This window comes from Eschrichtius robustus, chromosome 11 (assembly GCF_028021215.1).
Source record: "Eschrichtius robustus isolate mEscRob2 chromosome 11, mEscRob2.pri, whole genome shotgun sequence".
Lineage (NCBI taxonomy): Eukaryota > Metazoa > Chordata > Mammalia > Artiodactyla > Eschrichtiidae > Eschrichtius > Eschrichtius robustus.
In genome coordinates, this window is record NC_090834.1 from 67000451 (window position 1) to 67016053 (window position 15603).

Genomic DNA, 15603 nt, shown 5'->3' on the forward strand with positions numbered 1-15603 from the left:
CACATAATAAATGCTCCCCCAAAGTAGCTATTATCTTTATCATGATTAGAAGTTAGGCAGGAGATTAAAAATTGAGTGAGAATTCACCAAGCTAGGAAGGAAGGAAGGCTTGGAAAAGCCTTGGAGGCATGAAAGAATGGAGGCTTTCTCCAAAAGCCAGGAGTTTGGTGTCTGGAGAAAGGAGGCTGATGAGGCTTGTGTAAGAAGCGGGAATCAGGTACCAAAGAGCTGCCAGATGAGGAAATTTGACTCTATTCTATGGGAACAGAGAGACCTGGCCCCCAACATTCACACTCCTTACTCCTGAGTGTTATTTCCTTCCGACTGGTTCTTTTAGAAAACATCATTTCCCTTCCCTACAGGAGATCACCCTCAATATCTCACGTGACTGCCTTCCCTGATGTTTCTGGTGCTGGGCTGCACAAGACAACCTCTGGGGTAGGATGGTTCCCAGCACAGCTGTGTGCCAGTCTGTACTTACAGGTGCAGTCTCTCTGGTTCTTGGCCAGCTCAAAACCAGGCCTGCACTCGCAGGCCACGCTGCCCCTCGGGGCCTCCTTGCAGATGTGACTACAGCCGTGATTCTTATTCATGCAGCTCAGACCCTCTGCAAAACAGCAGCACGCAGCCAGTGACCAGGTTGCAACAGAATCCTGACCCCGGGAGTGAGGCAAGGGTCTGGGGGGTGGGCCACAGACCTGCCTGCCTGGGTGTCCATCAGTCCCACGTTTTAAAAGAGTACGTCATTCAAATGAAGCCAGGTCATTTAACAGAGATACGAAAACTTTCTTATGTCACCCAAGAGATAGGATGTTTCAATTCCCCTAAAGAGGTAGGAGCTCTCCCAATACACTGAAAAGAAAGTACCCACCAGGAGGGAATTCCCTGGTGGTCCAGTGGGTAGGACTCTGAGCTTTCACTGCCGAGGGCCCGGGTTGAGTCCCTGGTCGGGAAACTAAGATCCCGCATGGCGTGGCCAAAAAACTTTAAAAAAAAAAAAAAGAAAGTACCCACCAGGAGCTGTTGGGTGTGGAATCAGAACCTGTGGACCCCAGGAACATGTCCTCAGACTCTTATCTCTGTCATGTTGTTACCCATGCTGATCAAGAATACAAACAGAAAAGGAGAATCTCTCTACAAAAATCTGCAGATAGACTGATGAAGATTCCCAACCTTTTCACATATTCTTGAAGATGACTTTCAGAAAATTTCAACCCTCCACTCTACCCCCACCCAATCCACACTTTGGAGGTGACTGTGACTACTGTATTTCAGCATCACCCCATGGACACCTGCCCAGGGACCTCTCTTATGTGACCACCTTCAGTTAGTCCCTGGGCCCTCCCTCAGTGGGCTTGGAGGACAACAGCAGAGAGAACAGAGAGAGACCTCATATATGTGGTTTCCTTCTGCTGCTGTAAAATCCTTCTCAAGTATACTGTAATTTTCATTAGGCCCGATCTCGTGGTAACTGTGGTAGGAAAGGGGGTTATTTTCCTGGATGGTTTAACATGCATCTAAATGATGGGGTCATAGCAAAGTAGACACCTGTGTGGTTTGCCAGCATCAGGCCTCTTCTCAGTACCAATTCTTTAGGGGGCTCTGCCGCCTCCCAGCACTCTGAAGGAACTGTTATCAAACCCAAGAGTAAACTCAAAACCTCTCCTTGGTTTGTACAACATTAATAAGTACGTATTCATGTGATGCTTCTTTGCATTTGTGCAATGTTAACTCTAAAACATCTTTAAGAGTAGGGATTTTGTTCTCATTGATTCTCCACTAACAAGACATTTTCTAATACTGGAAGTGGCACTGTTTTAACATGAGTACAAAAAGCTTTCATTCAGCTTCGCTAGGATCCAATACTGTTCCGTATTGTGCCCCTAAAACCTTAGCCAATTGGTTCTAATGAAGTCAAAAGTCATTTCTCTCCAGTTCTCACCATGGGGCCGTTGATCTGTGCTTAACTGGAATGATTGTTTTAATACAAACAGATGTCATTCCTATTCCAAAAGACAGAGCAACAGTTAATACATCCCATATTCTCTTAAAACTATCTTGTTTTTTATCTGACAGTTACAAGCTGTTTGAACTCCACCACTCAATCTGCTGGAAGTTGCTGGGATTCATTCACCCATGCCAAGGGCTGCTGTCAATTAACACAGAAAGAAGCTTGCACGGGGTCAGTGGAAAGCTCTCTCTTTGCTCTGGCCGGTGACTTCTGAAGGTGTTATTTGCTCCCAGTAATAAGATGGCACAGAAGGTAAGAGTTGCCTCCAGAAGCAGTGTCCTGTCCTCCTAGGAAGGCCCAGCAAGCATTACCTTTGTTCTTGGATCAGCAGAACATTTGAAATAATAGGGTCCAGGAGCACCCAAGGGTAAGCGTAACAGTGCCCAAGAAAAGGCAGCAGTAACATCTGCGAGGTACACTCCTAAACAGGTCAGCTGCTTCTTCCTCCTCTTTTTCTTTTTCATTCTGTTTACAAGTCTGTTCAGACATTTGCAAAGTGACCTTTACTGCCTCAGGGCAATCCATTTACACAAGAGATATTTAGTAAGAACTGACTGTGTGCCAGATACCATGGTGATACAAAGAAGTTGCCCCCTGATGTCATATCATATCAAGCAAGACCTAAAGTTACCAGGAGACATCGGAGGTTTAAATGGCTCTGGAAATGCTAAGGGCTTTTTAAGAGGTGACCCCGAAGCTTTTCACAGTCTCCTGGCTCAAAACAAGGTCACTGCTAGGGGTGGCAGATGGATCTGGTCCAAACTGGGAGGCCCAGCTATGGTTCTGGCTCCCCCAGAAACTGCCCTGGCAGTCCTGTTTCTGGTCGTTAGTTCACCAGGAAGGAAACAGCTCAGAAATGTGAGAAATATCCCATTCTGGTGGTCCCCAGGCTGAGGGTCTCACTGAAGAATATTTCTGGAAACCAAATAAAAATATGCCTTGCAAATAGGGCAAGAAAAGGGGGAAACAGCCTCTGCTGAGAGCACAGCCTCTTCCTCACTAACCTGACACCTTCCTTACTACTCTAAAAAGGCAGCAGTGCAAACATCTAAAAATACTCTCGGAGTGGACAAAACAAAAGAGGAATGCTCATTTTGAGAGCCTGAGCTCCCATGAATAGGCACAAAGGCAGGCTGGGGTGGTGTGTCTCCCTCTAGCCTACCCCCATTACATGGGTGAAAACACACAGTCTCTTTATCAGAGCTTTGGGGTCTCTAAGGATGAAAAAAACACAATAGCTTGAGTTTCTCTCAGAATCAGCTATTAAGATCCCCTACATTAAAGAACATTTAGTAAATAATTATTAAAAACAACAACAGCTACACTAGAAAATACTAGCTTGCGGTGTTTACCTTCTTTCAACCATCTTCAGAGTATCAGCTGTGGGTTTTAACGTCTATTTTAATACAGTTTCTAAGGGTTTAATATGCACATCAAGGAGGAAACCCTACAGGAACACTGTTTACAGATGGCTCTATTTGAAGAGTTAAAACCCTAGGATGGAAGGGGGCAGCTGCAGACCGCTCCAATCTGCTGGCTCACGCTGCCGTGAATTTGCCCAGCAATCAGGTTGAAACACAACAGAAAATCACAGAGAGTGCTTCCAGACCACAACTCAAATTCTTGCATTTTGGTTTTTAGCTCCAGACAAATATGCTCGTTTTAAATACTCTTCAGGGGTTCTAAGAATGTCTGAATTGTAGAAAATTTAGAAAACACAAATCGCGGAAAGGAACTGCTCTTGTATTTACTTCTGGTGTGAGAAGCCCGTGTCTGTAATCAGTCTGGGGGGATTGCAGCCTTGTCCAGTCTGGGACAGGAGAAAGGGGCTGAGCCACTGCTCTGGAAGAGCGAGGGTAAGAGGTGATCTTAACCACCGAGAGTGGTGGGACCCGTACTGGGGGTGTTCAAGCCCTGGCTTGACCTACAGGGCGCCACCCCCCTCCCCACCGCCTGAAGAGAAAGCCAGAGTGACTTTCCAGGAAGCAGCTGTGAGCAACCAAAAGGGAGAGGCCCTGAGATCCAGATCATTCGTGCTGCTGGCATCTTAGTTCAGCCTCTGACCAGAGGCAGAGCTCACCCAAGAGTCCAGAGAACCCCGGCAGGAAAGTGAAAATGAAACCTAACTGCTACTTAATCAAGGGTCGCACACCTGTATGAGATAAGAGATCCACCTGATTAGGGTCGGAGTCTATGACCACCCAGCTTCCACACTGACAATGAGCAGGCTTGGGGAAAAAGAGCCTCCGACTCCCCATTTCTCTGACCCTTCTTCTTAGTACCCAAACAGGCCTTCTGGTTAGGGATAAGAAAGGGGCCATCACTCTTGGAAAATGAGGCAAAAGTCATCTTCCACAAAGAAACCCTTGAAAAATCACTAAAACCACCACGATTAAAACAATAAATCTACAAATCTACAAATAGTAGAAGAACTGAAAATCACCACATTCTTAAGTTATGAGGATGAATACGCAGCACATGCCAAAAGGAGTTAATAGTCTAGGATTTGGGGCACTTCCCTTAAAAACAGCCACAGGCAACCTTGGGAGACATACAGCCATCAAAATGTGGTTCTTTGGCTTAAGAGCGAGCAGAGAAGAACTAAAAGCACATCACTGAGTTCAAAGTGGCTGATTGGCCACAAGTACTTAATTCCTCTCCCTCCTGAGAATCCACTGAACTAATAGAAGAATAAAATAGGTATAAACTCAAAGCAGAGAGAACGAGCCATCAGAGGAGAAGAACTTTCTGCAAATTTATGGAGGAATGGTAAATGACAACATGGGTGAAGAAAACCATAGTACAGAGACCCCCAGCCTGGGGAGGGGGTCCACCTGCCCCCTGGAATCCCAGAAGCTCAGAGTTCAAAAATGCAAAACACAGGGAATGCCAGGTCTTGCTGAAAACAGGGCAATTCACTGAGTCTCCAAAGGAAGGCTCCAGCCCCTCCCTCCCCAAAAAATGTGCTGTGGTTTCCAGCACCTTTCTGAAAAACTGGGCAGATCATCCATTGCATTTCTCCTGAGACGTCTAGTCATGTTTGAAATGTACTCCATTTAGAGATTAGAATCAGAGAATGTGAGAGTTTGAAGAGACCTCAGAGCTCACCCAGTCCAACCCACTTTTTTAGCAGGGTGAGAAAGGTGCAGCTAAAATAACCTGCCCACTTGTCCTCAGGCCTCCAGGCTTTCTAAACCCCGTGCTTCCCCTCTAGAGCCTTTGAGGATGGGGGTGGGGGATTCTCAGATGTGACCCTGCCCCCTGCCCCCTGCCCCCAGCTGAGCAGAGCTACCTTCTGAGCGGTGAATGCACGTGTGCTGATTGTCACTCAGGAAAAACCCCTCCTTGCAGCGGCACTCGTAGCTTCCCATGACGTTGACACAGGTGTGCTGGCAGCCGCCATTGTTCTCCAGGCACTCGTCCACATCTGGAGGGGGAGAAGTCTTAGCCTTTGCTTTTGTGACTGCTTCACACACCGCCCCACCCACCACCCCCCCTGCCCAGCAGCTCAGGGGCTCCTGCTAAGCGGAGATGGCGAGGTCTCTCGTCAGGTCCTTGCATCACAGAAGCTCTCAGAATTGAAGCCAGTGGGGCCGCAGGTAATTAACCCAGCCCTCATGGGTCTAGAGCTCCCTTAAACAGGCCCTCCACCTGGACACCTGGATAATCAGTAAGTATTTATTGAACACCTCTTTCTTAAGCACAGTGCTAGAGGAGACAATAAAACACAGATGAGTAAGATCAAATTCCTTTGTTCTGGAGCATCTCCTTCAGCAGAGGGAAAGAGACAACTGTACAAGTAATTGTGAGATTCTAGGCAAAAGAAAGGGTGTGAGCGTAGTACGAAGGCTGGGAGACACGGAGTATGTTCAGATAACAGAGTGTTATTCAATTTGGCTGAAGCACGGTACATGCAGGGAAGTTACAGGAGACAGAGCTGGGAAGATAGACTGGGTCACACTGCAGAGGACCTTGAATAGCAAAGAAGTTCCTGCTTCATTTGAGAGGCAATTGGGAACCCCTGGAGCAGGGTGACATGGTCAGCCCCTCGTGTTGGGAAGGATAAGGCAGCAGCTGAGGGAAGGACACAGGGAAGGGGAAGAATTGAAAGCCTGGGAGTCCAGCTTCACACGTTTGCCTGAAATAGCCATGGCTGGCGCTAGTAGGGGACCGGACCTGGGGCCTGGCAGTGGGGATGCCTAGGATGGAAGAAATAGAAGGGGACTGTGGACAAGGTGCCATGTGGACATGGGGTGCGGTGGCTGAGAAACATGGGGAAGACCAGTGCTGGGTACAGAATTGGGGGTGGAGATGTGGTTGGTGCCCAGCAGGGCAGGGAGGTGGTAAGTGTGAGATGCTGACATTCAGGGCTAGCTCCAACAGGCTGTGGGAAGCCTGAGCCTGGTGTAAAGACAGCTTTGAAAACCACTTACTTGTGGTGTCCTCATAAAGTGGTGGATGCAGATGAGAAAGTCAAAGGCAGGAGTGTAGGAAGGGAGAGAAGGCGAGAGAAAGGAGATGGCCAGAGGTAGGATTTGGAGAACACTAGGGGTAGCAGGAGGAGACAGCAGAAGCCCCAGAAAAGGAGCCATCAGCAGGGAGGGAGGGAGCCTTGCCCCAGTTCTATGCCCCCAGGGCGAGGTTAGGGGACCTTCCTTCCACTGTGTCACATACTACCTTGTGCGCAGCTCCATCAATACACTTACCACCATGCATTGTCAAAATCTTTTTTTTTTAAATTTGTACCTTTTGACTCCTCAAAATCTTTTACTTATGCATCTCCACTAGATTGCAAACTCCTTGAGGACAGATTTTTACAGATTTTTTTTTTTAATTTAGCATAGCCCTGGAACCTGCAGGCACACATTAACTCTTCAATGCATGAACAAACCAGCAGGAGAGCACAGCATCATCAGAGTTAAAGAAGAGGAAACTTCTAGAAAAATCTCAGACATGACAGAAGCTCAAGGAGAAGGCTGATGTGAAAGCAATTTATTTTCTCTAGCCCTGATTTCCCATGTGCCTGTCACTAGCTCCTGGGGGCATCCGTAACAAGAACATTCACATTTAAATATCTGTTATCTGGTTTCAAGCTTCAGATTTTACAGTCATCTGTCCACCCACACTACCCAGCAGATGCCTTTCTAAACTGATGGGACTTAAGCCATCCCCTGAAGCCTAACAGACTTGCCCTTCTCTGTGCCAAAGGGTGAAGGGAGCACATTCCAGGGGGCGAGATGTGCTGGAACACACCTGGCCCCGCTGTTCCACAGCGAGGACTGGGGTGAGCAGGAGAGATGTTTCCCTGAACACCAAATCCTGGCCTGGCTCTAAGTAAAGGTGTGCTCCCCTCTGAGCTGCACCACCCCACTCCATGTTTAACCCACTATTCCTTTTCTCCAAAGCAATTAGAAATGTATCAAGTTGGGTGATGCACTCTGATTGAATTAATACAAAAGTTCACATGCACAAATGTGTATCACTAGGCTGGTGAGTTTCTGCAGAATGTAAAACAGTGTTTTACAACCCTGGCTGTGTGTTAGAACCCTGATGTCCGGACCCCACCTCCTAAGACACTGATCTCACTAGCCTTGGATGAGACCTGGACAGCGGTGTCATTTTAAACTTCTCAAGTGATGCCAATGTGCTACAGGACCTAGTAGCTATGTTGTGCTCCCAGACATTCAATAAATAGAAGCCGAATTCAGGTGGGGTGAGCTGTGTGGAAGAGCTGCATTTTGTTTTTCAGGCTCACAGGCACCCAGGATATCCGAGCACTCTGGGTCGAGTGCCAGAGCTAAGTGGTGTTTGTACTCTGCATATCCTGGCTAATATATCGGCGGCTAATTGTGCGGTCACGGGGCCGAGGAGAGGTAAGGGTCATCCCAGAGAACACAGGAAACTGTCCCTCCTAAAAAATTTTGGCTCTGAGCTCCTTTCTTGTCACAAAATGCTTGTGCTCTTTCAAGTCCAAATGGCAGCAAAGTCTCTATGTGTGCTGGTCCTGCTCTTCTCCATGTACCACTGTATTTTCTCGTGCCTTCCTTTTCATAGAATCCTTAGCCCCTTCAGATATACTCAGTGGATGCTCCAGGTTTTTCTCCGAGGCAGACCCTTGCTACCAAACCCACAAAGAGACCCCAAAGAGGGGAAATGCAGATACTCTGCTGAAATATCTGTGTTAGCAGCCAGGCAAGGAACAACTTGGGGCCTCAGGCCTTTACTCCAAACCACCCCACCCAACCTGGCCCAGGTCCTTAACTCTTGGAAGTTTCCACTTTTTGTTCTTAGGAAGCTCATACTTCCTCCAAGCTGTGGGTTTGGGCACAACTGTGATGACTGGGTCTTCCATCAAATACAAATCCTCAAAATGCCACTGGCTAATCAAAGGGAAATGAGTGATTTCCCCTACAAAATGGTTTTTAAAAAAAACCACACTGTATGCTTCTCAACAAATTACACACTAAAAGTGATTTCTTTCTTTTTTTTTAAAGTTTTTATTTAATCTCAATTTATTGCTGCTCTCAGGATTGTCTCTCTAATGTGTCTTTTTGTGGTGCTAATGGCCTAGAAAGTCTGCAGAGGGGTTAGCGACTCCCCAGCCCTCGATCAGTTCTTCCTGATAGCTGCAGGCTTAGAAGGCCAAGTGGTCTGACCAGTGCTTGACCTCTCACACAGGGCTCAGACAGGAAGGGACAGAGTCTACATCAGGATGGGGCTCCAGGTGACATGATAAAGGTCATATCAGGGCTTAGTCCCAAATACTCTCCTTCCCCAACACGAAAAATACAAGTTCTGCCTGTACTCATTTAGTGACTTTTATGCTGATCTCAAAGCATTTGATCAAGTGGCCATTCCCACTGCACAGCAAGGGAGCATCTGAATAGCTGTCCCCACAGAGCCAGGGCCTGGCTCAAGCTGCTCCTTGGTTAGCCAAGTGGATATAGGTGGGTCAACCACATGAAGGATCATCAGTGTCAAAGGAATGTGATGCCATCTGGGTCCCACGTCCTCCTGTACCACTGCTAACACCAGTCTTAAAGTGCAAATAGACCACAAACACTTGCTTTCCAGGTGTGCTGCATCTTCTAAGACCATCCAACATTCAATCCTATCCAACTGCTTGCTATTTTTAAATTCTGTTTTATTCCTGGCATAAGGAACCAATGTAAACAATACTCTTTGCAGTCCCTAACTCAGAGACTGAAACTCCAACAGATGTTTCTGGTTTGTGGAATACTAGGAGGATGTTAATGGAAGGTTTCTATTTGAATTTCTCTCTCTTTTAAGAAAAAAGAGGAGGGTCTACCTGGCTGAGATCCAAGCACACATGTGGAATCTTCAGGACAAGTAGTTTTACATGATTCTGGAAGAGAGACACTTACCATTGAAGAAATGGTTATAAGTCAAGACCCTTTTAACACAAGACCAAAGATCTTAAAGGTAACAAGTCAATGCCAGAAAATCAGTAAGTAGTAATGTCAATGTCCACTCACCTCCTTGGACTAATGGAGGATTTATATTATGAATGACCACATAAAAACTAAGATACTTAACCTGGTTTTCTATCAGGGAGTGTGATTTCTAGGGAGCCAGAAAACAAAGGTCTCTGATCCCATTTTTCTTTTAATGAGTATGTTTTTGTCAAAGAAAAGAAAGGGGTGGAGGTGCCGGAGGGTAGGTAAAGGAGAATTACCATTTCCAACCGTTTTCCTTACCAAGACAATTATGACCGTCATGAGCCAACATGAAGCCATCAAAACAAGTGCAGCGATAATTGCCAGGAATATTCAAACAGTCATGGACACAGCCTCCATTGAGTTCATTTTCACATTCATCAATATCTGAGGAGTAAAACAGAAGTAAACCACACAAGCACTATTTCTTTAGTGTGGAGAAATATGCATTTACCTTTTAATCAGCCATCCCACATCTAGCAATCTCCAACAACAGAAAAATAAATATGCATAAGGTTATTCGCTGCAGCATTTGTAATTACAAAATATTGGAAACAACCTAAATGCCCATACACAGCAAGCAGTTGAAGAATTAAGGTACATTTACTTGGTGGAATACTATGCAGCTGTTAAAAAGAAACAATGAGATAGATCTCTACGAACTGATTTGGAGTGATTTCTAGAATATACTAATAAGTAAAAAAAAAAAATCAAAATGCAAAAGAGTATATGTAGTATGTTATCTTCGTGTAAAAAATAAGGAGGTACACACATACACACACACACACACGAAATTCCAGCACATTTTTTTTGCAGAACTTGACAAGCTTATCTTAAAATTTATATGGAAATGCAAAAGACTCAGAAGAGGGAAAACAATTTTGAAAAAGGAGAACAAATTTGGAGGATTTTCACTTACTATAAAGCTACAGTTATCAAGACACTGTGTGGTACAGGCATAGAGGCAGACAAATAGATCACTGGAACAGAATCAGAGTCCAGAAATAAACCCTTATATTTATGGTCACTTGATTTTAGACAAAAGTGCTAAGGTAATTTATTGGAAGAAATGATAGTCTTTTTAACAAGTGGTGCTGAGACAATTGGATATCCATACGCAAAAAAGGTTGATTTAGGCCCTTAACTCAGACCATACACAAAAATCACAAAATGCATCAGAGACCTAAATGTAAGAGCTAAAACAAGAAAGCTTTTAAGAGAAAATATAAAACTTTCATGAGAAAATCTTTGAGACCTTGGGTTAGGTAAAGATTTTTTAGATACAACACCAGATACAACACCAAACACACAATCCATAAATCTAAAAATTAATAAATTGGACTTTGTGAAAACTTAAAACTTTTGTACTTCAAAAGACATTAAGAAAATGAAGAGAAGTCACAAATTGGTAGAAAATATCTGCAAATCACATACCTTATAAAGGGCTTATAAAGAACTCTTACAATTCAATAAGAAGACAAACAACCCAACTTTAGAATGGGCAAGAGATTTGAATCAACATTTTACCAGAGACAATACGCTAATGGCTAATAAGCACGTGAAAAAAATGTACATCATTAATTATTCGAGAAATTCTAATTATAATCACAATGAGATACCATTTCATACTCCCTAGAACAGTTATAATAAAAAAGACAGACAATGACAAATGTTGGCAAGGATGTAGAGAAATGGGAAACCTCATACATTGCTGATGGTAATATAAGATGACATAGTCACTTTGGAAAGTTCCTTGGCAGTTCCTTAAAAGGTTAAACACAAATTTACCATATGACCCAGAAATTCTACTCCTAGGTATGTATCAAGAGAAATGCAAAATCATGTCTACACAAAGACTTGCAGGTGAATATTCTTGGCAGCATTTTTATTTATAATAGCCCAAAAGTAGAAACAACCCAAATGTCCGTGAAATACTAGTTAACAATAAAAAGGAATGAAATACCAGTACAGGATACAACATGGATGAACCTCAAAAACATTATGCTAAGTGAAAGAAGCCAAACACAAAAGACCACATCTTGTATGATTTCATTTATATGAAATGTCCAGAAAAGGCAAATCTACAGAGACAGGAAATAGATTAGTGGTTGCCTGGAACTGGGGCTGGGAACAAGGATCTTACTGTGACGAGGAAAATGCTTGAAAACTGTATTATGTGATGACTGCACAACTCAACTAATTTACCCAAAATCATTGATTTGTACACTGACTTAGAATTGGTGAATTTTATGGTATGTAAATTATAACTCAATAAAGCAGTTAAAAAGAAAATACATAGTTAGCTGCTTATTTGTGCAAAAGAAATACAGGAAGGATAAACCAGAAACCACAGAGATTGGTGACCCATGGTGTGTGGGAGAAGGGGTGGAAATAAGGAGGAACGGGAACAGGAAAGGAACAGGAGGAAGGAGTCACACTTCTCTGAGTTTTTGAACTGCTTTGACTCTCAGAACCATGGTGATGTTTTACATACACACACATCAACCAGGAAGCAAGAGTGAGGGTGACAGGAGGGATTGAAAAATGGAACACAGAGAGAAACAAATGAACCTAACTGTATTGTAAATGAGTAACACACCACACTGAAGGGGATGGGGAAGAAAAGTACTAGCCTAAGTATGTTTGAAAAATAGTAGCTTGACTGGATGTTATAAGGCCTAATACAAAAATAGTTGTATACAAATACTGTACCCTAATTATTAAATCCGTTTTACTCCCAGGATTATAGAGTAGTAATTCTGTAAATACTTTATGTGTATACTGGGATTGAACAAATAGGTGCATATATTGCAGATAATGAGAGCCAGGTTTCTCACTGTTGGAGAAAGAAGTTATGAATAAGCCAAGAGGGAGGTTAGAATGAATCTTGTGATACTGTTTTGGAATCGGAAGTATCAGTGTAACTCACTGTTTTTAATATATATATAGAAATGGATAGATACAAGGAATAAATATAGATAAATGTGTATGTGTGGGTTAGTACACATACATATATTTCCTAGCTCTGTCCACTGAGAGGGCCTAGGAGGAATGACATCCCAGTAACAATGAAAACACCAAGCATCCAGATCTTGGTTTCTATACATCCTTTTCCAATAAAAGGAAAACCAGTGCTCCCAGAGAAGTAATTGATTCCGGGGCTGGGGAGGGGAAAATACAGGTTGAGGCTGGAGCATTTTGTGGTACCAGAAAATTAGGAATTTCTCAAAAAATGATGGAGCCATGTCAACAGGACACAGGAGACCATGTGAAGGAGCTCCCAATGGCTAAAGCTGGAACAACTTGAGCCAAAAATAAATAACTATATAATTAAATAAATACCCGTGAGTCCATACTGGCATAAATACATAAACACATAAATCAATGCATAAATAAATGGGGGAGGAGGGACAGATCTTCCTTACAGAAGAATCCCAATTAATAGATGTGTAAGGAACTAGAGAAATACAAAATTACCAAGAGTCACATATCACAGTAATAATTGTTGCAGGCAAGATCCACAGTTGGGTGCTAAAATCAGCATAGGCTGAAAATATCTGCCCCGATATATATATATATATATATATATATATATATATATATATTTATATATACTGAAAGGGGAAAAAATAGTAACTTTGTAGTGGAGAAACCCAGAATACACCATTTTAACCAGATGATCAAGATTAACATCACCTGTAGTGGGAATGTTGACATAATGTGCCCCAGATGTGATGCACTGAAAAGCACACAATAGCACTTCTGTAGCAGCTTTGCCGAAAGCTTCACTTTTGTATTACTACAAATGCATAACCTCAATTTTATCGAGAGAAGACATAGGACATTCTCTTATCGCATCAGTTCCTACCATACTACTTCTCATCATGTGAAAACATAAGGCCGACAAAAGAACTGAACAGCACTCATCAATGTGTCACTGCCATGAAAGACCAGGAAAGACTGAGGAACCGTCACAGAATGGAAGAGACAAAGGAGACAATAGTTAAATGTAATGTGGGACTTTGAGTTGGATTCTGGAAGAAAAATAATAGAAAAACTGTTAGGGAAAAACTGGTGACATTTGAGTGAGTCTATAGTTTATTTAATAATATTGTGCCAGTGTTAATTTCCTGGTTTTGATACTGTACTACAGTTATATAAATTGTTAACGTTAGGGTAAGATAAGTGACAGACATATGTGAAGAATTCTGCACTAGTTTTGCAAATTTTCTGAAGTCTAAAATTATTTCAAAATACAAAGTAAAAAAAAACAAAAATACAAAGGCCAAGTCTAGATTCATCCCTGTTAAACCTGATTCAGTTCCTTAAACTGAGAAATAAGGACCATATGATTAATACTGACCACTGAAACATCCCCTCCCCAAAGTCTGGGATATAAGCTAAGAACATTTAGCATAAAACATCATTTACCTAAAGCCACTTCTGAATCACATTATTTTAAAAATACTTATTCAGGGCCCATACTTTCATTTTTCCAACATTTTGGCAGAAGAAATTTGTGGAGGATAAAATTCTGTTCACTCTGAGCAAACCAGTTCCCATCCTTGAACTTAAATAGGGGCAAGAGACTTCCGTGATAATCACAACACAAATGATACCACAGATTGGACCCAAGAGGCTTAAAAACAAATAAGCCAAGAAATACACATAAAAGAGTTACATCTTTGAATATATTTTTGAATCTTTGCAATCCCCATTTTCTTTCCTTTTCCTTCCTGGAAGAAAGTTTCCATTTCTGGATCCCTGTACCAGAAATCCAAACTAAACAGGGACATCCTTATTCACTAGGTTTATAAACACTACAAGTATTCAAAAGATCAAATCCTTCTTAACAGGGAGAACATATGGTCTCTGTTAATAGTGATTACCTGTGGATAAATAGGAAGGTCTTTACTTTTCTATTTTACACATTTTTGTATTGTTTTGTATTGACTTTTTATAACAATAATCACATATTATTTTTAAACCAATTTAAAGGTATAAAAGCAGCGATGCCAGTCAATCATTCATTATTTTAAACTAAATAGTAGACTTTTCACTCTAAACTGTTAGCAATTCAATTTCATTTGTGATAAGCCAAACCCAACAGCTAAGAATAACCAAACTCTTGCCACTTGTCATTCAACATTATTTACTAAATAAGTACTTTATCCAAAAGAAACCTTGGCAGGGTTTCTACCCCCAGAGAGCATACAGTGACTGAAGGTCACAGTGAAAAAGTGAACATTTTTTTCCCCAAACAGGGTACCAACATGTGTGAATTCCAGTACTGTAAATAGAATATTTAATACAGTGAGGATGTGGTATGGAGGAACTGGCAGAGAGATGTTTCAGAGAGAGGTACTCTTTTGGCCTCCCATGATGTAGGGCAGATAGAGAGATGGCTGTCTGTCTCTGGGAAAATATGAGCCTGAAGAAACAGAAGGGCTTTATGGATGGGCCACCAATTCCACTTGCTGCGAACCTGACCAGGAGCACGTCTCCTTTGATGGGAGAGGCAGGAGTTTTGCTCCTCCTGCACAAAGGAGACCATAAATTTATTAGGATTTCTCACCCAACCAAAGAGGGACACCAGGAGGCTGCGTGAACAGCAGAGACGTGGGGTCAGGGACAGAGCTAGAGTGGGGATCTGACTTTTTTTCACCTGCCGGCTAATTGTGTGATCATGCCCACAACCCCTTTCCCGATTCCCCTGAGCCTCAGTGTCCCCATCAGTGACACGAGGGAGAGGATTGGCTCAGAGCTCCCTGAAGAGCCCTGCCAGCTCCAACATGCCACAGTTTCCATGCCCCAAGCAGCCTCTTCCTATGACAGTCCAGTCTGCAGCTAGTTCTCAACGGCAGAGTTCCTGACACTGAGCTAATCCCCCATGGTCCAGAACACAAAATGGCAAAGTCCAGACTTCAGGCTCCCAGATCTAGAGCTCTAAGGGCTTAAAATATCACTCCACACATCCTTCCAGGGCCAACTTGCAGCTCCAAATGGGGCAGGCTCTTGGTGCAGCTCTAAAGCTTGGCAGGTCACAACGCCAAACCGCCCGAAGTCAAGGACAAGATGGAGCCACCAGAACCTCAGGGGAGGGCAGGACTCTGGCACTCAGACTTCAGAGCAAGG

At 43.2% G+C, this 15603-nt stretch overlaps 1 protein-coding gene across 2 annotated transcripts in view; it reads right to left on the reverse strand.

Moving 5' to 3' along the window:
• SCUBE2 (signal peptide, CUB domain and EGF like domain containing 2) overlaps positions 1-15603 on the reverse strand; it is a 69862-nt gene that overhangs the window by 52317 nt on the left and 1942 nt on the right. For both annotated transcript variants that reach the window (XM_068555908.1, XM_068555907.1), the window contains exons 3-5: positions 9730-9855; positions 5304-5438; positions 482-607 (exon numbers count right to left, since the gene is read on the reverse strand). In XM_068555908.1, the coding sequence (XP_068412009.1) occupies positions 482-607; positions 5304-5438; positions 9730-9855 (387 nt within the window). The remainder of the gene's footprint in view (positions 1-481; positions 608-5303; positions 5439-9729; positions 9856-15603) is intronic.